Below are 23582 nucleotides of genomic sequence, written 5' to 3' on the forward strand. Positions count from 1 at the left end.
TGAGAGCTTCTCTGTTTGATTTCCCATGAAAGGAATCTGAGTAAGTCCAAACTATTTACCTTTAGCAACCTAAGACACCTCAATTATGTTTCCTTCACATTTTCAGACCAAGAAAGATTTCACAAAACTTTGGCCTAGGAGCACCTGGGTGGCTCAATGGGTTAAAGCCTCTGCCTTCGGCTCAGGTCATGATCCCAGAGCATGACTTTCTGCAGAGACTGGGATGGGGAGAGAAGAGGCCCTTTGGTGGAGGAGGGAGGCTAACGGTCCAACTCCATCCATTCTTACAAATGTATGGAAAACAAACACGTGACTTTCACCCCTCTCTCTCCCGGGAGACGCCAGGGAGCCAAAAAAAAACACAGCCCCCTTAATTGCCGCAGATCAGTAATTACTGTCTGGAGCAGCTGACTATCTATAAGGCCCAAGAGAGAAGAAACGGCTCATAGCATCATCGAATGGACTTGTGAGTTTCAGAACACCTCCTCCCAAGGTCGGGAAGAAGCAGTCTTCCTTCTTTAGATGAAATCATTTGGAATGAAAAACCTGTTCCTTCTGCTATTCTCTACCGTAAGTGGCATCAACATTGCCCTGGCCCCCACACTCCCTCCAGCAGTCATCACAGCCTGCGGATGGACGTCTGGAACACCCACCGAGGCAGTCCCTGCTCTCATCACCTGTTGCTTCTTTCCTCAGTGCTCTCCGCGCCTCCTCCCATCTAGTTCTCCAGAGAAGTACCAGAAGGACCCTTCTAAAACACAGATTACGTTGTGACAAACCCCTCTTTAAATGCTTCTGATGCTTCCATTTCATCTAGTGGATTAAGTCCAAACTCTAGCTGCAAACAAGGCTTCGCTCTCTGGGTGTTAATTCTCCAGCTTCGCCTCTCACTGCTCTCCTACACTCACCCCATCCTCCAGCTACTCTGGCCCTTTCCCTAGTTTCTGAAAACACCATGACCTTTCATTCCTGTGTCTGTTTCATTCTGTTCTCAGCCTATTCCTTCTGCCCAAGTTGTCCTTCCTTGCCCCTCTGATGGAGACGCAACCTCCAGTGGCCAATTGAAATGTTACTTCCACTATGAAGCCTAAGCAGAGAGGATAACAATAGTGATTATAGCTAATGGTGGTCACTTATAGGATAGGCCAGGTGCCTACCCTCTACATCCAGAACAATGCTGGACTTAAAAAAAAAAAAAAAGCCCTTAGTAAATGTCACAAGTACCTTGTGAAAGCTCTATTTTTCTACCCGTTTTTATTCCACCCATTTTACAGGTAAAGAAACCAAGGTACAGAAACAGAAGGTTAAATAATGTATCATCTTAAGTAATGGAATCACTCATGATTCCAGTGCCCACTCTCTTACTTTATTCAATACCCTCATTCAATGCTGAGATTGTCTCATAATAATTTGCTAATGGTGCTCTCTCTCCCCATCTGTTTGTAACTTTCTCCAGGGCAATAATCTCTCTTCACTCTAAACCTCCAGCACCTAGCACAGTGCCTGGCAAACCTGATGAATGAATGAGTATCATTCACTGATACATACGAATAAATCCCTTTGAAAAATCCTGGCACATTAAAGAAAACCAGTGTTTCTTTTTTACTGAGATATAACTGACATATAATATCGTATCAGTTTCAGGTGCACAGCACAATGATTTGATACTTGTGTATATTGCTAAATGAGCATCACCATCAGTCTAGCTGAAACCAAATTCTTGAGGAAGGAAAACTCAGCAAGTGTTAAAACACAGGTAATGGGGGCGCCTGGGTGGCTCAGTGGGTTAAAGCCTCTGCCTTTGGCTCAGGTCATGATCCCAGGGTCCTGGGATCGAGCCCTGCATCAGGCTTTCTGCTCAGCAGAGAGCCTGCTTCCTCCCCTCTCTCTCTGCCTGCCTGTCTGCCTACTTGTGATCTCTGTCTGTCAAATAAATAAGTAAAATCTTAACCCCCCCCCCCCAAACACAGGTAATGAAACATGGGCAAAGCACAAAAGAAATCTGACTCTTGAACACAGCTGAGCCTGCTGATGAGAAGTTGAGGACTTGTGGCAGGGCGCTGGGACCAGAGAAGGCTCAGTTTGGAATAACCTACTGGAGGGCAGAGGCCTGTGGTCTGGCAGCAGAAACGCGGTTCTCCGACAGGCAGGAGCCTGGTTGTGGGATGCCGGGCCCAGTGTGGATGGTGTGTGTGCACAAAGTGAGGGGGAGTATGGAGACCCACAAGAGACTCAGGGCTGTACTGTTTTGAAAAAAGCTAGAAGGGGCAGGATGAATGGATTAGGAAGGCAAAGGGATGATGATATGTGCTTAAAGCAAGGTCAAGAAAGACAGAGAAAAGTAAAAGGCAGGGCACCTGCCTGGCTCAGTTGGTAGAGCAAGCAACCCTTAATCTCAGGGTCGCAAGTTCAAGCCCCATGCGGCGTGGAGCCTACTTAAAGAAAAAAAAAATAAAAGAGGGAGAAAAATGAAAGGTGACTTCAAATATTTTAGATAAACTGTGCAATGTGCAAACCTGCTCTATGCCAAGCCTGTGCTGGGTGCCAGGAAGACTGGTAACTGAGATAGCTTCAGCCTTAGGGAGCACCCAGTAATCAAGGGCAAAATACGGAGGGAGGAGGGAGGTGGGAGGTAAGGACGAAGCTAGCCCATCAGGGGAAGCTGACACCTAAGTTTTGAACAATGATAGGCGAGGCCCAGCAGTCCTAGGGAACAGTGAGTGCATAGGCAGGAGGGCGACGGACAGCAGGGAGGAGGGGGGCTATAATTAGCTCGATGGGCAAAAACAGGGCTAGAGTAGGGAGGAATGACTGGGAAAGGGCACAAAAGAGACTCTTGTGGATGTTGGTAACATTCTGTTCCTTAATCTGAATGCTGATTACTCATCGTTTTGTGAAAATTCATGGAACTGTACACTAGCAATTTGTGTACTTTCTGTATATATCTTATATACACTTCAAATGAAAAGCTGTAATCTACGATGTCTTAGCATGCAGGCAGGTAGGGGTCAGGCGGGAGATTGCACAATTATCCCAAAGCATTGACCCACAGGGCCTAGAATGACGGGTCAAATAATGCCTAAAACTGCAGCCTCATCTTGACCAGAGCTAGGGGACCCCACTCATCTAACCGGGAGGAGCTACGCCAAAAGGACAGTGAGTTTTACCAAAACAAGATAACCTACTATTTATCTGCTAGGATGACCCAGATACTGGGATACTAGGTTTTCTGGCCAAGCCCTAGTCTTCGGCCTTATCATGGGACTATTAAAGGAAATCAGTCACACATGTATGTGCCCTGGCTATACTAAGAATTTCATTATCTACTCATCTAGCTTTGAGTATGTTTTCCAACCCTCTATTTGTATCAGGGTGGGGGCCAAAACAAGCCGTGGCAAGACCTGGAGTAACAATGCCTCCAGGGACTCCACTTTGAAGCCATATGGGCCCAGGGAGATGGTGGAGCTACAGGACAGAGGAGGAATGCAGCCGAGGTGGGGCTCTGGAGGCTCGTTGAAGATCAGGTCTACAAGTGGAATAAGCAGAGAGGGGTCACAGATAGTGACCTGTACTAGGACAGGCAGTGGGACAGACTGGAACGTGATGGGAAGGGCTGAGATCCCACAGGATACTCAGAAGAGGAAGTTGCACTAGAACCTGGGCAACAAGCAAGATCCCTGGGAAAGAGGAACTGATGCTGGGGGCGGGCCCATGGACTACGTTCCTTGCCAAGTGCTCTGTTAACAGGGCAGGCGCTCTGGGAGTAAGTCCTTCCCTATCAGTGATGATGATCATTTATTGAGCACATACTCTGTTCTGACATAGCTGTAAGCACTTTACATGTACTAAGTCCTTCCAATAACTCCATCAAGTGGGTACTATTACTCCTCCCATTTTACAGAAAAGAAAACTGAAGGACAGAAAGGTTGGTTTGCCCAGGGTCACAAAACTCATGAATCCTAATAATAGGATTTGAATCCAGACAGTCTCGATTCTAAACCCCACACTCTTTAACTACATCACTATGCTACCTTCTTGATCTCTATCCATAAAAATGATGATATGCAGAGCAACTGTTTCTTGAATGGATTCTGCTAAGGAAGCATGCTAAGCAGTTTATATTTCTTGTTTATTCTTTCACTAAATCTATAAGGCAGACATTATCTCATACAGAAGTTCCAGAGGCCTTGTGATTTGCCCAGGGCTACAGAGCTGATAACTAGCAACTAGCAGGTTTTGGAGCTGGGGTAATCTGACCAAACCTCAGGCTGCTTTGTCATAGGGTCCTCTGTGATTTTCCTCATGGGTGGGGCTTTAAAAGTCCCATATGGAAGTGGTGGGCTCAGGCCAAAGGATGGTTGTTCTGCCATTGCTCTGCCAGGGCTGAGCTCCAGAAAAAGACCCTCTCAAGTCCTCCAAGTCCTCCCCAAGTCCTCCCCAAGTCCTCCCCAAAAGGCTCAGGGAGCCCCTATCAATCCTAGGGGATCTTTTAAAAAAGAGCGCATTATTAAGAGTAATAACCAGCATCACTATTAACTGAGCTCTTAGTACCTCCCCCACACTATGCTGTGTTTTACACGCACCATCTCATTGTTCATCATCTTTGTTCTGCACAATAGGGACCTTTCAATCCCCATGCTATATCTAAGGAAACTGAGGACCAGAACAATTAAGTGACTTGGTCAAGGGGATATAACCCGGAAATGGAGGAGCTGGGATTAGCTACCAGATCTGTGCCACATCATAGTGGCCTGAGCTCTTAATCTTTGAAAAGCAAGTCTTGTCACACACACACACACACACCCTCTTGGTGGAACAAGGAGAGTTGGAAGGGTCCTTAGGTGGCAAACCTCAAGAATTCCTAGTTTGGGACATCTCATTATTGACAAACACCAACAGTGAACAAGCAAGACTAACCATTAACATCTGTTTGTTTTCTTTTTTAAAGCCTAATGAAGATTATTTCACAGGGACGGAATATTTTAATTAGCCACTGAAAGGCAGACTACCCCTTGACCGAAAGCCCCAACCTTTGAAGTGAAACCCAAACTGCTCCACTAAAATAACATCAACCCTGACCTTAGACCTGTTGGCTGGCCAACTCCACAAAAAGGACATCACGATACAATGGCCTTGGCCTTGTCCTGGCCTGTAGCTCTTGATGTGTCCCAGGCAACCCTGGACTGCCACAAAGGAGGCCATGGGAGGGGACAGAGCCAATGAAGACACTCTGTTCTGTCGGACACTGGCTCCATGGAAATCTGGGGAGACAGTTGCCAAGTTTACTTCCACTATCCCTAACTTCTTATCAATCAAGTAAATTTGTTTTTAATTATGTGCTCATTGAACCAATTTTGGGCAAAAAGATATGAAAAGGAAACAGAAACATGAGCTTACTCTACAGAAACAAGTGTTATGCTTTAGGAATCTATTTTCTATCTATTTTTGTTGTTTTAACATAGTTAAGATTATATTTTATTTAAATATACAATCTTATATTCTGCCTTAAAAAATAAGTATCCTCACATAGTTTGCAATTAGTTTTTTTAAAGATTTATTTATTTGAAAGAGAGTATGAGCAGGGGAGGGGCACAGGGAGAAGGAGAGAGAGAATTCTCAAGCAGATTCCCTGCTGAGGACGGAGCCTGACCCAGGGCTCAATCCCAGGACCCTGAGATTGTGACCTGAGTCCAAATCAAGAGCCAGTTGCTTAACCAATTGAGCCACGCGGGCACCCCTACAATTATTTTTAATCATACGGGCAAACCGTGCTTTATGTAGCCATTCTTCTATTTTGAGATTTGTTTTTTTCAGGGAGAGAGAGAGTAAGAGAGAGAGTACTCTCACTCACATGCAGGCCTATGCAAGTGGGGGGCAGGGGCAGAGGGGCCTCTCTCTGTTTTGAAGTATTTTCCATTTTTTTCTAGTCATAAATAATCCTGCAGTTAATGGCTTTGTATCATAAAGCTTTGTCTATATTTCTGCACTGCTTTTGGATAAGTTCTCAAAAGTAGAATCAATAAATCAAAAGTACAAACATCTTAAGACTACTGCCAAACTGTTTCCCAAGAGGCCTGTACTAATTTCTAAGTCAACTCCCCATGTAGGAGAATGCCTATTTGACAGCACCTTTGTCAGCACTGAGCAATTATCTTCTAAAATCTTTGCCAAATTGAAGGGGAAAAAAAATAAGATAAGCCACTCCTGTGTTATTCCAATTTGCTTTTATTGATTATCTATGGAGATGAATATGTTCCCATATTTTTTAGTCATTTATATCCCTTCTGTGGGAATTCTCCCAACTGTTTCTTTTTAAAAAATGTTTTAAAGGGGCGCCTGGGTGGCTCAGTGGGTTAAAGCCTCTGCCTTCAGCTCAGGTCATGATCCCAGGGTCCTGGGATAGAGCCCTGCATCAAGCCCTGCATGTGGGTGGGGGGTGTTAGGGGGTGGGGGGGGGGGTGTCTGCTCAGCTGGGAACCTGCTTCTTCCTCTCTCTCTGCCTGCTTCTCTGCCTACTTTTGATCTCTGTCTGTCAAACAAATAAATAAAATCTTTAAAAAAATTTTTTTAAAGATTTTATTAAAAAAAATTTTTTTTTAAGATTTTATTTATTTGAGAAAGAGAGAGACAGAGTAGGGTGGGGGTGGTGGGGAGAGAGAGAAGCAGATTCCCACTGAGCAGGGAGCCTGATGCAGGGCTGGATCCCAGGACCCTGAGATCATGACCTGAGCTGAGGACAGATGCTTAACTGATTGAGCCACCCAGGGGTCCCCTAACTGATTTTTTCTTTTTTTAAGATTTTATTTATTTATTTGACAGACAGAGATCACAAGTAGGCAGAGAGGCAGGCAGAGAGAGAGGTAGAAGCAGGCTCCCTGCTGAGCAGAGAGCCTGATGCAAGGCTCGATCCCAGGACCCTGGGATCATGACATGAGCCGAAGGCAGAGGTTTGAACCCATTGAGCCACCCAAGCACACCCCAACTGTTTTTCTTCCTTAAATAAAGAGTGAATTATTCCTTTATAAATGTTATTAAAATTTAATTATGTGGTACAAATATTAGATGTAGAAAAATGACTCGCAGATTTAAGTGAACCAACTTTATTGTATATTCTGTTGGTAGAGATTATTAATACACTCAAAGAGAGTGGTTCAGAGAACCAACTAAAATAGAATTCTTCAAATATTTAGACATATTTTAACAGATTATTACTTGTGATGGTCTCTGTTTATAGCTGCCAACAATGGAAAATAACTTAAATGTCCAAAAAAAGGGAAAGTCTGGGACCCCACAACAAATATACCAAGGAATGGAAGTGGAGCTGGGGCTGGGTGATAAAAGACTTTTACTTCTCATTTTACACGTTTGAATTTCTTTTATTCTACCAAGTACTTCAACTACTTATATGAACTACTCCTAAAAGTTTAAAAAAAAACCCAAAAAACCTAAATTTAGATTTAAAGAAACTGACATGTGACCAATGTCACACAATTCACATGAAGTAAGTGATAAAAGTAAAACAAAATGGGAGTGCCTGGGTGGCTCAGTTGGTTAAGCATCTGCCTTCAGATCGGGTTATGATCCTAGCTAGGGTCTTGGGATTGAGCCCCACATTGGGCTCCCTGCTCAGGGCTCAATCCCAGAGCTTTGGGATCATGACCTGAGCCAAAGGCAGATGCTTAACCGACTAAGCCACCCAAGTGCCCTTAAATATTCTTGTAGAAAAGTAAAATAAAATTGTGTGTATAACATTATAAAAATGTCTATGCATTCATCTAACAGAGATCTGGATCAATATAACAAAAAGGTTTTGTTCTGTGGAACCAAAAACAATGTGGCCACAAAAGGGATACGCAGTTGTTTTTTTTTTTTCATGTTTCCCCCCAAAACAAAACCTTTCCATTGACCTAAAGAAACATAAAAAAGACATTTTTACAGGCACCTGGGTGGCTCAGTGGGTTAAGCCGCTGCCTTTGGCTCAGGTCATGATCTCAGGGTCCTGGGATCGAGTCTCGAATCAGGCACTCTGCTCAGCAGGGAGCCTGCTTCCTCCTCTCTCTCTCTCTGCCTGCCTCTCTGCCTACTGTGATCTCTCTCTGTCAAATAAATAAATAAAATCTTTAAAAAAAAAAAAAAGACATTTTTGTAAATGGAATATTTCACATTCTTGTGTGAGACTTTTATTGCGTGCACCTTCAGAGCCCATGTCTTCTGTCTTTGCACTTGGCTTATTTATTTATAAAGTTTATTTATTTAAAACATTTATTTATTTATTTATTTAAGAAATCTCTACACCCGACATGAGGCTCAAACATGACCCAGAGATTAAGAATTGCATGTTCCAGGCTTCCTTGCACTTGGGCCTTTTTTTTTCCTTTTTGAAGATTTATTTATTTATTTATTTATTTGAGAGAGCATGTACATACCTATGCACGCATGTGTGCATGTGGGGGGATGGACAGAGGGAAAGAATCTTCAAGCTCACTCCCTGCTCAGCATGGAGCCCAACATGGGGCTCGATCCCAGGACCTAGATACCAGGACCTGAGCCGAAGTCAAATGCTGGACTCTTAACCGACTGAGACACCCACGTGCCCCTGCCCTTGGCTATTTTCAAAGTGGCATTTCCAAAGGCTGGTGCTCAATCCCTTCTGCCAGGCTGCAGCATAGAGTCCTTATTTTAATGAAGGCCAGGCACCTTGATGAATGGGTCTACCAGAGCCTGGCATTCTGGAAACAGGGACCGAGAGAGGGAGTATTCACAGACAGCAAAGAGTCCTCATTATCTTGAAGTTGTTTCTAACAAAATGATCACAATTTCCAGAACAAGAAAATTCAGGTTATGCAGTATCTAGTCACGAATAATAAGTTAAATTAAACAGCCTACAGAAAGACCACCCATGACCACTGCAAGAGAAACAATGTGTTAGGAAGACCTTGTTGGGAATGAAGTCATTCCCATGCCACCTTAGAAAGGAAAATGTAAAATGTAAAAAATGTAAACTCTAAGTAAAAGGTTCTATGTGTAACTTTTGATTTTCTATTTCCTGAGTGTGCAAACTATTCAGCAACAAGGTAGCAAAATAAAGACTCTCATACACTTGTTATGGGAGCATAAGTTAGTAAAAGTCTTAAGCCAATTTAGCAACAAATTTCAGAAATCCTGAAGAAGGTACATACCCAGTGATATAATAATTCTATTGCTAGGACTTCACTGTAAGAAAATAACTGTATTTCTGTAAGAAATAATCTGTATTTCTGTAAGAAAATAATTTCCACATGGGTGTGGAAATTACTATACAGCAGAAAATTGTATTATTTAAATAGCTGAAAACTGAAAAACTAGCTAAGTATTTAACAGTAGAATTTGGTTAAAGAATTTCTAAACATTTCATCCATATAATGGAATAGTATGCAGCCATTAAACATGGCTGATCTATGTGTAGATTATATTATTGACCCCAATTCTCCACCCTCCCGGCTCTTTGTCACATAACTTTGCATTTCCTATTGTGGACAGGATGGAAGTCTCCACCACAAGCTCTGCCATGTGTTGTTTTTATTCATGGGACGTTAGCATGTGTGATGCAACCAGAAACTTAAAAAGTGCATGCCTGGTAAGGCTTGTTCATCGTTGTGCCTCAGTTATCACTATGAGAAGACCATGCCTAGTTTAATCCCCTGGTCCAGGAGGATGACACACATGTGGAAAGAGCCCAGCCTAGATGAGCCAACTATAGCGAGCCACTGATGGATGAATGAGCTCCAGTGAAACCAACAAACTGCCTAGACGAGTCTAACCTAGATCAGCTGATGCCTAGCGGACTTAAAGATATATGAATCAAGTAAAGACTTATTATTGTTTTAAGCCACTGCATCTTGGAGTAGTTTGTTAAATAACAGTCTTGTGGCAACAGCTGATTGATAACAGTATTTAAAAGTCGGAAAGAGGAGCACCTGGGTGGCTCAGTGAGTTAAGCCGCTGCCTTCGGCTCAGGTCATGGTCTCAGAGTCCTGGGATTGAGCCCCACATCGGGGGGCTCTGCTCAGCAGGGAGCCTGCTTCCTCCTCTCTCTCTGCCTGCCTGTCTGCCTACTTGTGATCTCTCTCTGTCAAATAAATAAAATCTTAAAAAAAAAAAAAAGTCTGAAAGAAAAATGAGGGAAAAAAATCTGGAACTACATACCCCAAATGCCAACAGATTTCCTGTTAAAGCCAGTAGATTGATCACATGCATATCCCTCACTAACATGACAATAAAGGAATAAAACTTGTCTTAAACAACAAAGCAGAGGAGATTATAGCAAAATAAGGTTTAATGCAATAGAGGAAACATAAAACAATGAAAATCAATCTGAAAGTTTGTATACAGACCAATCAGAACCCCAGGTCATATCTCATTTATGTGCAGCCAGTGGACAATCCCTACATAACTCATCTTTCTATCTACTACTTCACCCCCCCGACACTACAGTTCTGGAGAGCACCCACTAAAGAGGCACAGATCTAGAAGATACTATGCACAGTAATGGGCTAAGGTGAAGTGTGAGATTACATAAACTCTATTGTAATCAGCCACATCCCCCATTCCTGCTCTCTCAACTCTAGCAATTGGTCACATGAGCCCCCTACCCCGCCAAAACTCCATCTTGGTTATCCTTAGGCAAGACGCTGGAGGAGTCCTCTTTGGAAAAACTAAATCATTTCAGAGAAAAAGAAAACCTACAAATGATGACATTTAGGGTTACCTCCAAGAAAAAAGGCCAGCCCACTGCCTGATCTCCTTATAGTAAGACTGATTCCGCTCATTCACAGCGTCTCAAATCAACACGTTAGTGCCAGTTTTAAATAAAAGACAGACAGCCAAGGATCATTATAAATAAGAGAAAACCGGGGCACCTGGGTGGCTCAGTGGATTAAGCCTCTGCCTTTGGCTCAGGTCATGACCTCAGGGTCCTGGGATTGAGCCCCACATCGGGCTCTCTGCTCAGCAGGGAGCCTGCTTCCCCCTCTCTCTCTGCCTGCTTCTCTGCCTATTTGTGATCTCTGTCAAATAAATAAAATCTTAAAAAAAAAAAAAAAAGAGAGAGAAAACCCTCCCATGTGAAAGACAGACCCCAAATCAAACAGGAAACAAAAAAGGTGGTGGTGGGGGGACAAGGAAGACAAAGGGACTATTTGTAGATTTGTAGAAATGATGGAAACTAAAAACAACAAAAACAAAAACTCAGATAAAAGAGGATATTGTGGGGGCACCTGGGTGGCTCAGTGGGCTAAAACCTCTGCCTTCAGCTCAGGTCATGATCCCAGGGTCCTGGGATAGAGCCCCACATCGGGCTCTCTGCTCAACGGGAAGCCTGCTTCCCCCTCTCTCTCTGCCTGCCTCTCTGCCTACATGTGATCTCTGTCTGTCAAATAGATAAATAAAATCTTTAAAAAAAAAAAAAAGGATATTGTGGTGATAAGATAATAATAGGATGCTTCAAAGAAACAACTGGAGATGAACAAAGAACTTCAAAATATAATTAAAAAATCAAGGGTGCGGGGCTGGCTCAGTCCGTAGCGCATGCAACTCTTGATTGTGGGGTCATGAGTTCGAGCTCCACACTGGATGTAGAATTTACTTAAAAAATAAATGTAAAAATATAAAAACAGATTAAAATATATATACATATAAAATTTTAAAATTTTTAAAATTCAGTAGAAGAGTTGGAAGACGAAAACATAGTAGTGTCCCACCAAAAGGAAGAGGAAGTCAGCAAAAGATAAAGTCCACTGAAAATAAAATATGCAAATTAGGTCAGTCAAGAAAGGCCAATATCCAACAGAGGTCCCAAACATGAGGACAGAGAAAACAGAGAGGACAGAATTGAAAAATAGTAAAACAATACCTTCCAGAACTAAAGGACACTGGTGTCTAAACTGAAAGGGCCTATCAGGGGCCCAGCCTAATAAATGGAAAAAGACCCATGTCAAGACATGGCATCATAAAATTTCAAAACACTGAGGATAAAAAGAAGATTCTAAATCTTTCAGGAAACATTAGATTACACATAATGGCATCAAACTGCTTAAATAGCAACCAGGATACTAGAAGACAGTGAAATGAAGCCTTCAAAATTCTGAAGGAAAAGTTTTCCGGTCTAGAATTCTAGCCCTTGCCCCAACTATTAATTTGGTGCTAAACTAGAATAAAGACATTTTTCAGACAGAGAATAACTGAAAATAGGACCATCTGGCTCCCTGTGCTAGCCACCGATATTTGGAGTTCTTAACAACGTGGCAGACATTGACAACAAAGAACAGTCTGAACCTGATCAAGATTTGGATGATGTTGAAGAAGTAGAAGAAACTGGTGAAGAAACAAAAATCAAAGTGTGTCACCTGACTGTTTAGATGATGCAAAATCCTCAGATTCTTGCAGCCCTTCAAGAAAGACTTGATGGGGGGGGGGGTGCCTGAGTGGCTCAGTGGGTTAAAGCCCCTGCCTTCGGCTCAGGTCATGATCCCAGGGTCCTGGGATCAAACCCTGCATCGGGCTCTCTGCTAAGCAGGGAGCCTGCTTCCCTTCTCTCTCTGCCTGCCTGTCTGCCTACTTGTGATCTCTGTCTGTCAAATAGATAAATAAAATCTTTTAAAAAAAAAAAAAAAAGAAAGATAGAAAGACTTGATGGTCTGGTAGAAACACCAACAGGATACATTGGAAGTTTGCCTAGGGTATCTAAAAGACGAGTGAAAGCTCTCAAAAATCTTCAAATTAAATGTGCACAGGTAGAAGCCAAATTCTAAGAGGAAGTTCATGATCTTGAAAGAAAGTATGCTGTTCTCTCTCAGCCTCTATTTGATAAGTGATCTGAGATCATTAATGCAATTTTGGAACCTACAGAAGAAGAACGCAAATGGAAACCAGATGAGGAGGATGAAATTTCGGAGGAGCTGAAAGAAAAAGCCAAGATTGAAGATGAGAAAAAGGATGAAGAAAAAGAAGACCCCAAGGGAATTTCTGGATTCTGGTTAACTGTGTTTAAGAACATTGACTTGCTCAGTGATATGGTTCAGGAACATGATGGACCTATACTGAAGCAGTTGAAATATATTAAAGTGAAGTTCTCAGATGCTGGCCAGCCAATGAGTTTTGTTTTAGAATTTCACTTTGAACCTGGTGAATATTTCACAAATGAAGTGCTGACAACGACATATAGGATGGGGTCAGAACCAGATGATTCTGATCCCTTTTCTTTTGGTGGACCAGAAATTAAGGGTTGTACAGGGTGTCAGAAAGATTGGAAAAAAGGAACGAATGTCACTGTGAAAACCATGAAGAAGAAGCAGAAACACGAGGGATTTGGGACAGTTCGTAGTGTATCCAAAACAGTTTCCAATGACTTTTTCTTTAATTTTCTTGCCCCTCTTGAAGTTCCTGAGCGTGGAGATCTGGATGATAATGCTGAAGCTATCTTTGCTGCAGACTTTGAAATTGGTCACTTTTTACGTGAGTGTATAATCCCAAGATTAGTGTTTTACTTTACTGGAGAAGCTCCTGAAGATGATGATTATGATGAAGAAGGTAAAGAAGCAGATGAGGAAGGGGAAGAAGATAAGGAAAACAATCCAGACTATGACTCAAAGAAGGATCAAAACCCAGCAGAGTGCAAGCAGCAGTGAAGCAGGATATATGTGGCCTTGAGGATAACCTGCACTGTAATAGTCTAAACACAACTATGATTTACTTACAGCCTTATGTTTTTGTATTTTCTTGGTAGACTCAGTAACTTTTTTTAAAGGAAAGGAACTGATAATTTTAAAGATCAATTTGTTCTACTTAGCATTTTAACTCTAGTTTTTCTTCCAGACCTGTTGATTTCACAAATTCTTTCATACATGTTCATTTATTACTAGGTGGTTTGGTTCTTCTGGAGTAATTTTTATCATGTAACGAATATTTTAGATTACAGCTATGAAAGTGAACAGAACTGTTAAAAGAAACTTTTTTTTTTTTTGGCTTTGCTAATTTTTTTCCTGAAGAACCAAAGTAAAAAAAACATTTTTTTTTCAACTGGGTTTACACTTGCTTGCACTAGCCGTGCTTTTCATTACTTTGTTTTAGAAATGCAGTGACTAAGACAATTCCTCATTTAAAAAACAGAAACAAAACTTGTTGAGACAAATATATGGTTAAGAATTTCCAGTAAGGGCGCCTGGGTGGCTCAGGGGGTTAAAGCCTCTGCTTTCAGCTCAGGTCATAATCCCAGGATCCTGGGATTGAGCCCCGGATCGGGCTCTCTGCTTGGCAGGGAGCCTGCTTCCTCCTCTCTCTCTGCCTGCCTCTCTGCCTACTTGTGATCTCTGTCTGTCAAATAAATAAAAAAATCTTTAAAAAAACAAAAAGAATTTCCAGTAAGACCACAACTGATAACTGGGATTACTAATGGTTTTTTATTTTAGGTGACATAGTTAGAAACCTAGTAAGGAAACTGTAGTAAAGAAACCTAACTCATGTGTGGTTTTTGATTACTGTAGGGAGGTGAATAAAACCTGTTTTCAGAAGAAAAAAAAAAAAAAGAGTAACTCAAAATATGTGTCTCATACACCTCCCTCCCTTTTTTAAAAAGATTTTTATTTTTAAGTCATCTCTACACCCAACATGGGGGTCAAACCTACAACCCAGGATCAAGAGATGCACGATCTGCTGAGGGAGCCAGCCAGGCACCCCTCATACACCGTTTTATTGGAAACTACTAGAGGAAATACCTTAGCAAAACAAAAATCAAAAGAGAGAAGGAATCCAGGAAAGAAAGAAAATGACATAAAAGAATTATAAAGGGAAGTCCCAGTATGACAGCTTTGCACCAGGCCCAGAAAACACCAGGGTAGACTGGGGCATGATGGTGGATGTGTGAGAGAGGTCTTCAGAAAAATAATGGAACTGAAAGACTCTTTGATGTATTTAAACATTTTTTTTTGAACTGTTCGGCACTAGGGGCGATGGGGTGGCTCAGTGGGTTGGGCCTCTGCCTTCACCTCAGGCCATGATCCCAGGGTCCTCGGATCGAGCTCCAAGTTGGGCTCTCTGCTCAGCAGGGAGCCTGCTTCTCCCTCTCTCTCTGCCTGCCTCTCTGCCTGCTTGTGATCTCTCTCTCTCTCTGCCAAATAAATAAATTTTAAAAATATATTTAAAAAAAACAAAAAAACCTGTTCAGCACTTGATAGTCTACCAGAACAACTGGGGGGGAGGGGAAGGAATTGTTACAAAAAGACTAAGAAAAAACAAAACAAAACAAAAGCAAAAAAAAAAGATTAATTATTAACCCCAGGAAAAAGAAAAGGTTATACAAGAAGAGAAAGTAATCATAGTTATTACTATAGTTATTACTTTGCCCAACAATGAACAATATATACAGTATCATAAACTATAGGTACTGACTACTGATTAATCAAAGCTGTGATATAACTACTCTAAGAAAATTAGGCAAAGGGGAAGTGATAATAAAAAGAGCTGAATCTTTATCTCCCATTAGAGGAGTGCAATAAATAATGTCTAATATTTATAATTCAGGAAATAGCAATATGAGCTCTTACTTAGAAATATCAAAGTACCTGTACCCCTGGGGCTAATAATACATTATATGTTAATAAAAAATTCAAAAATTATTAAAAAAAAAAAAGAAATAAAAGTAGGAGAGACTGGGTGGCTCAATTGGTTAAGTGTCTGCCTTTGGCGCAGGTCATGATCCCAGGGTCCTGGGATCAAGCCCCACATCAGACTCCCTGCTCAGTGGGAAGCCTGCTCCTCCCTCTCTTTCCCCCTCCCCTCTGCTTGTGCTTTCTCTCACTATCTCCCTCTCTCAAATAAATAAATAAAATCCTAAAAAAATATATACAGAAGTAGGGCGCTTGGGAGGCTCAGTGGGTTAAAGCCTCTGCCTTCAGCTCAGGTCATGATCCCACAGTCCTGGGATTGAAACCTGCATTGGGCTCTCTGCTCAGCAGGGAGCCTGCTTCCTCTTCTCTCTCTGCCTGCCTCTCTGCCTACTTGTGATCTCTGTCTGTCAAATAAATAAATAAAATCTTTTTAAAAAATGTGTATATATATATGTATATATACACATGTATATATGTACATTATACATATGTATATGAGCTTATCTGAGCTTATCTAAATTTCCTATAACAATCTCGTATTACTTGTATAATTAAAAGAATATATGCACATACATATATACATATACATGTGTGCATATATATATATATATACATATATATAGAAGTAAATACCAGCAAACACCAGAAAGTAGTTCTTTCGAAGTTGAACTAGGCATGGGAAGAGAGTCAGAGGGCTACTATTTTCATAACCCTTTTCCCAGATTTTCTGTTTGTTTTTTTAACTTTTATTTATTTATTTATTTTTTAAAAAATAATCTCTATACCAACTCAGGGCTTGAACTCCCAATCCCAAGATCAAGTGTCTCATGCTCTTCTGACTGCCCAGCAGGCATCCCATTGTTTATTTTTTCCATCTCTATTAACAATAACTCTCTGAGTAGTAGAATTTCAGCATCTTTTAATTAAGTTTTTTCTCTGAGCTTATCTAAATTTCCTGTAACAATCTCGTATTACTTGTATAATTAAAAAAATATATTCTTAAACATTTGGATGGTTTAAAAAAAAAAAAATCCACAGCAGTAGTATTACAAAACCCTACACACACCAGGGACTGAGATTTGTGTTTTCCTTTGAAGCCTTACCTTTTATCGTGGTCAAAATGAAGAAAGCAATGAGGGTGTTGTTGATGGCACAGGTAGACTTGGCAACACAAGACAAGACCGTGTAGGGATTTAAGAGGTAGCTGTGGAAAAACATGCAATGTTGGCATTAGTAATCTCAGTCAGAGCACCAGGGAGTCCTGGCTACCACAGGCCACGATTCAAGAGATTTACTAAAATTGAACTCAAGGGAAGGCAACTTCTTAGAAATGAGTTAAGTAAAAGAGAACAAAATGGGCTTGGGACCAATGAGTATAAGATGTTGAACATCCACTGCCTATCCTGTGCTACACGGAAGATCATCATAGAGATCCAGTAAGCTAGCAACACCATTATTCCTCCAATGGAAAAACTGGGACTCAGTGGTTAAGAAACTTGCTCAAGGTTTTATAAGTTAATCAATACATTCAAAATTAGGACTTTCTGGCTCGAAAACTTATGTTCTTTTTATTACTTCAGATCTCATAAATGATAAAATTTTAGCAATTCCCACAGAGTCATATATTTTTAGGAATGGCTACAGTTGTCTTTGAAAACCAGGAAAGTAACTTTTCCTCAACCAGGCTCCTAAGCTCTGATGCAGGCTACCCCTCCCTCTTTCCTCCAAGAGGTCAAAGCAGCTTGGGGTTATCCCTCTTGATGGTCAAGCTGTATCCACCAGTCAGACTCCAAGGACGGGATATGTATCTGCTGAATTCAATAAGCTGGTTGCCACAAAACTTCAAGACAGGACACCTTGAACTTTCCCTGGGAAGGAATTAAGCTAGGAAAAACCTAGTCTCTGCTTGAGATGGAAAGGAATGGACTGAGAAATGAATTTAAAATGCTGATTAGGGAAATTTTATATCATCATAATGGATGATTATTTTATTTATTTCCATCCTGCTTCCACAAGAGATTTGAGGAAGCTCAAATAAGAACAGATAATAAAAACTAATAGCAAAATAAAAATAGAAATAAAAAAGCAAGACCAGGAAAAATGTAGACAGAAAAAAAATAAGGGCCAAGGGGAAAAAAGACTAAATGGGTCTTCTACAGCACTGTGATAATCAGCTTCAAATCTGGCTCTGAGTTTCCTGGCAGACAGAGTGAAAAGGGAGACCAGTTACATAATTCTGATTGTTAGATAGTAAGAAACATACCAGCGTCTCAGGGACAGATTATAATTATTATTCACCAATAAAGACCTTAAATTCAATACCTCCCAGGGCTGTAAGATTAGCAGCTCTAAAGCCAAAGGCCCAAAATTGTTGGTATTTTTTTCCAACAACCACAGATAGGCCTGTTACACAACCTTTAAAGAAATGGCTGCTGCTATTAAAAAAGAATCCCCAGGAGATATATGAGTCCATAAGGGATTCATAATGTTGCTACACCTCTGGTTCTATTAGGCAGTTCCTGCTAATATTTCTGAAATACATAGCTTCGAAAGTTGGTGGGAGAGGGGGAAAAAGCCATTTCCAAATAGCAGGTGGATGTTCGAGAAGCAGCTGCTTGGCCACCTATACGGAATACTGAACAGGAGATTCAACACAAAGCAGAGGGTTGAATAAAATGTCCTCACAAGGCCCCTTCTAATTCTGAAGTGCCAAGGTCAGGTTTTCCCATGCAGAAACCTGTCCGTCTTGTTTATGGTGTATCCCTCAAAGCTAGTATATTATTAATATTCAGTGACTATTAGTTTGACTGAATAATTATTCAGATTTGCCTATCTCCAGAATATAAACGGGAATAACCTGACAGAATTAAATTTACTGTCAGCCCAGAGCAAGTTCAGAGAAATCTCTTACAGAGCTTTGGTAAGTTCCACTCTCCCACACTGGTCTCCCAGCTGGGATGGGTCTATTTGGCTCTAGTTTTCTAAACTACAAATGCAGGACTTATGGGGTACATGAACTCCTCGAGCTGCTCAAAATAATGGCCACGTAAAGCTCAGAATTTTATTCAATCCAAATACACAATTAAAGAACTTTTTTTTTTTTTTTTTTTGAAACACTGGTTACAAGTAGGCTGGAGCCCAGATCAGCATAGAGTGAAAAAGCGTTTGTGAAGGGTTGATTGTGCATGTCCCTGTGTGAGGCTTTGTCCCAACAGAAACAGAATGCCTCTGTCTCCTTTGCTGGCCAGGACCCCAGTTGTGCAACAGAACCACAGCAAGTACTTGATGACTAAGACTGCAAATCTCCAAAAATACAACAAACAACATGAGAAAGTCTCATCAGATTTTCCTTGCGTTCATTGGCACTGAGCCCTATTTTGTCAAAGAATACTTACAACAGGGCCACTTTCAGAGGGATGTAACGCATTTCCATCGGGGTTCGGATGAGCTCGGCCACATCTGGGGCATACTGGTCTAGTTCAAGGAGGAGTTTCTGCTTTTTAAACTGGCAAAAAGAAATGACAAAACATATTACTTCCCCCTTGCTTTTAGAATGAAGACAGCAGTCCTTCTGTGGCCCACATGGCCCTACCTGTCCAGGCTTACCTCACACCCACCTCACTCCCTGGGTTCCAGCACCATGAACATGCCGTAACTGTTGTGAACAACCTCTTCTCTTTCCCTACTTAGCTCCACATCGCCTTTAAATCTCTGTTAAATCATTTCTTCCTCAGGAAGGCACACTCACCACCCCCTCCAGTGAAATCTCCCTGTAACACCTTCTTTCACAGCACTGTTCATGGTTACAACTTTCTTATCTATGTGACTAATATCTGTCTCCCTCACTAGACTATGAGTTCCATGAGGACAGGGACAATGTTTATTTGCCAGGACCTGGTACAGTGAGCAAACAGTAAACATCTATTGAATGGCTGAATGAATAGTGGCAAATCAATGTTCTTGGCCATTCTGAATGGTTATCACTGGGGAGCCTGGGTGTGTGAAGCATCTGCCTTGGGCTCAAGTCATTGGGATCAAGGCCTCCTGCTCAGCAGGGAGTCTCTTTTCCCTCTCCTTCTGCCCCTCCCCCTGCTTGTGTTCTCTCTGCCTCTCTCTCTCTAATAAAATCTTTAAAAAAAAAAAAAAAAAAAAAGAGTTATCATGAGTGGCCAAAGGACTCCAAAATTCTATCAGCAAAGTGAAATACTTTCATACAAAATGAAATGATCCCCTGAATGTCACCGTATCCCGGGTTTTCTTCCAAGCTCTCCTGTTTCAAGTTTTTGCCTTCCACAGAGGAAGTGGGGAATGGCCAGGATGAAGAGAAGTAGGAGAGCTGGGTATGGCTGGGCAGCTATAGAGTCTAGAGGGAGTGAGATGGGGGTGGAAAGCTCTTGTCTTCTCCTGTTGTATCCCAACAAATTCATGGGTGTGCTCCAGAATGAAAAAAAGTTAGGTAACCCTATAAGCAAACACGGGTCAGCCTATAGGCGGAAAAAGCCTCTGAACCCAAAATGGGTAGCTTTTATGGTAGATTTAATTTAATGGTCAGAGAATCTTATTTCAAGAGTATAAAACCAATGCTGCAACCAATTATAAAACAGTGTATTGCTGAGGAGCTAAATGAGCAAGGGCTTCACTCTCTGTGCAAGACAGAAGATTTAATAATGAAAAAGGCACATACAGAATACATATGGTATTGTGCCATTCATACAAAGTTCAAAGCATACAAAATAATACTACATGTTATTTAGGATCCATACAAACAGCAAAAGTTAAGGCCACGTGAGGTAACAATAAACACTAAATCCACAACAGTGGTAACTGGTGAGAGGAAGAATAAAGAGATGAAAATTGCAGAAGTGAGTACAAGTGTAATATTTAATTTATTTATTTATTTATTTATTTATTCGCGACAGCGTGCAAGCATGAGTCGGGGAAGGGCAGAGGGAGAGGGAGAGAATCTCAAGCAGATTCCCCACTGAGCGCAGAGCCCTACACAGGGCCCCATCCCACAACCCCAAGATCATGACCTGAGCTGAAACCAAGAGTTGGACACTCAACCATATGAGCCACCCACGTGTTCCATGTAATGTTTTATTTTTGAACCTGAAATAAGTTCACAGTAGGTATTATTCTTTACATATTTCTGCATGTCTTAGGTATTTCAGAATTTTTTTTAATGGAAAAGTTTTTTAGAAATGTTAAAGATAGATCTTTCAGTTCAAAAGAAAATTGAGGAGTTATCACAGGAATACAGGTAAGTCCAGATTTCTTGCACAGATTTAGAAGCTTAATCAGAAAACATGAACCAACTTCAAAAACCTCCTTTGATCATCTCTGAGAGTTCAGGTTAGACAGCAGGGAATTATCATCTGTAAGAGTTAGGCTACCATTCACAGGTGGGGTTGTGTAATTAAAAAGACAATATATAAAGTAGGTGCTTTTATCAGAAGGGCTGGCTGGGCAGATAAAGCACTTACTGAGGTCAGCTGCAGCAGTGGTTGAAAAAGGAGTCCAGGCCCCGCTACCTAAGGGTCCTGGAGTTCCTGCAAAAAGGCGGCCACCTGTATGGGCCGAGACCCACAAAGAAGGCTACTGAGAGGAAACAGGGGTTGACCCAGGAGGAGCCAGAGGACAGGTGGAAAGACGGACCTATTCCGCAAGCTGGTCAGCAGGACTACAGAAGGAGAGGGGGGCAGCTCAACGGACACCTACGCAGAGGTGACACTGTGCCAACGACCAAAGAAAAGTACTTCCTTGTCACCCCACTCTTCCAAAATAATTTGAAACAGGGAGATTTTATAAAAGGAGAGTCTGCAGGTGAGGGCAGTCAGGTCAGCATTCCCCAGATTCTCTGCTACATCTCTTTTTGTCTCCCCCCAGTCTCTCCAGCAAAGCCCCCATTATGCCTGGCCTCACAGGCCCAATATTGACTCAGCTCCTTGAAGAATAACAAAAATTCCTTTAAAAAGCCCCCACTGGATCCAGTCAGAGACAAGCAAATGGCTAAAAGTCTAAGGAAAAGTGAACACACACACACACACACACACACACACACACACACACCAAGAAAATATTAAAAGTATAACAATAAATGAGGTTAAGGAGTATAATTTAAAATCCAAAGATAAATATTTCTAGGTATATTCAGCAGCCTTGACAATGATGAAATTTAAAGCTACCATAGGAGAGGTTAAAAGTGGCCTAAAATTAAAGGTAATGACCTGGGGGCGCCTGGGTGGCTCAGTGGGTTAAGCCTCTGCCTTCAGCTCAGGTCATGATCTCAGGGTGCTGGTATCGAGCCCCGGATCAGGCTCCCTGCTCAGCGGGGAGCCTGCTTCCCTTCCTCTCTCTCTCTGCCTACTTGTGATCTCTGTCAAATAAATAAATAAAATCTTAAAAAAAAGGTAATTACCTGGCTGCACTGTCTCCATGATCATTAATCACCTTATACACAGATGCTTGTTATATTTCAATATGCATACATATGTTATATTTCAATAGAAATTTTTGAATTAAAAAAAATTGGGGTGCCTGGGTGGCTCAGTGGGTTAGGCCTCTGCCTTTGGCTCAGGTCATGATCTCAGGGTCCCAGGATGGAGCCCCACATCAGGCTCTCTGCTCAGCAGGGAGCCTGCTTCCCACCCCCACCACTGCCTGCCTCTCTGCCTACTTATCTCTCTCTCTGTCAAATAAATAAATAAAATCTTTAAAAAAAAAAAAAATCTTGGGGCACCTGGGTGGCTCAGTCGTTAAGTGTCTGCCTTGGGCTCAGGTCATGATCCCAGGGTCCTGGGATCGAGCCCTGAATCCGGCTCCCTGCTCAGTGGGAAGCCTGCTTCTCCCTCTCCCACCCCCCAACCCCCACGTGTGTTCCCTCTCTTGCTGTCTCTCTCTCTGTCAAATAAATAAAATCCTAAAAAAAAAAAAAAATTCAGGATGGAGCTAATTTATCTCTGCATGCCTCAGCTTGTGAGGAGACCATGACCCAAGCGAAGGCAGACACTTAACTGACTTGAGCCACCCAGGCACCCCAAGACATACTCTTTTAGCAACTTTCAAGTATACAATAGTAACTATATTCACCATGCTGTACATTAGATATCTAGAACTTACTCATCTTACAACTGGAAGTTTGTACCCTTTGACCAACATCTTCCCATTTCCCCTACTCCCTAATGCACACCGTCCCCCCGCCGGCCTGGCAACAGCCAATGTACCACCAATGTACAGTGTCTGTTTCTGTGAGGTTGATTTATTTATTTATTTTAAAGTAAGCTTCCTGCCCAATGTGGGACTTGAACTCACTTCCCCAAGATCAAGAGTTGCATGCTCTACCAACCAAACCAATCGGGTTCCCTGGTGTGACTTTTTTTTTAAAGATTTATTTATTTATTTGAGAGAGAGAGAGAGAGAGCACACATGCATGTGAGTGTGGCAAGGGAGGGCATAGGAAGAGAGAGTCTTCAGCAGACTCCGGACTGAGCATGTACTGACACAAAACTCAATCTCATGAGCCTGAGATTAGGACCTAAGCAGAAACTAGGAGCCAGACACTTAACCAACTGTGCCACCCAGGCACCCCCCAACAAGCTGACTTTTTAAGATTCCACATGTAAATAAGATCACACAGTATTTGTCTTGGTCTGACTTCAGTTAGCATAATGCTCTCAGGTTTATAAATGTAATCCCAAATGCTCTGCTGATTTAAGATGTACACTCCCTGGGTCTCAATGATAAATCTCTAAAATGCAGGGTTTTTGTTTTTTTTTTTTAAACTAATTTCAACACCCAATGTGGGGCTTGAACTCACAACCCTCAGATGAACAGTCACAAGCTCTGCCAACTAAGCCAGCCAAGTGCCCCAATTCAAGGGTTTTATAGGCCTATTAAGCCTATAAATGGACCCCAAGTTAAAAATTCCCAACCTAGATATCT

General features: G+C 41.7%; 1 protein-coding gene and 1 pseudogene across 2 annotated transcripts in view; one reads left to right on the plus strand and one right to left on the minus strand.

Annotated features, from left to right (window-relative positions):
• Positions 1-23582, minus strand: part of PIGU (phosphatidylinositol glycan anchor biosynthesis class U) — a 91657-nt gene that overhangs the window by 39389 nt on the left and 28686 nt on the right. For both annotated transcript variants that reach the window (XM_059407968.1, XM_059407969.1), the window contains exons 5-6: positions 19037-19146; positions 16745-16845 (exon numbers count right to left, since the gene is read on the minus strand). In XM_059407968.1, the coding sequence (XP_059263951.1) occupies positions 16745-16845; positions 19037-19146 (211 nt within the window). The remainder of the gene's footprint in view (positions 1-16744; positions 16846-19036; positions 19147-23582) is intronic.
• On the plus strand, positions 12244-14012 carry LOC132022733 (nucleosome assembly protein 1-like 1; annotated as a pseudogene).

Source organism: Mustela nigripes, chromosome 7 (assembly GCF_022355385.1).
Source record: "Mustela nigripes isolate SB6536 chromosome 7, MUSNIG.SB6536, whole genome shotgun sequence".
Classification (NCBI taxonomy): domain Eukaryota; kingdom Metazoa; phylum Chordata; class Mammalia; order Carnivora; family Mustelidae; genus Mustela; species Mustela nigripes.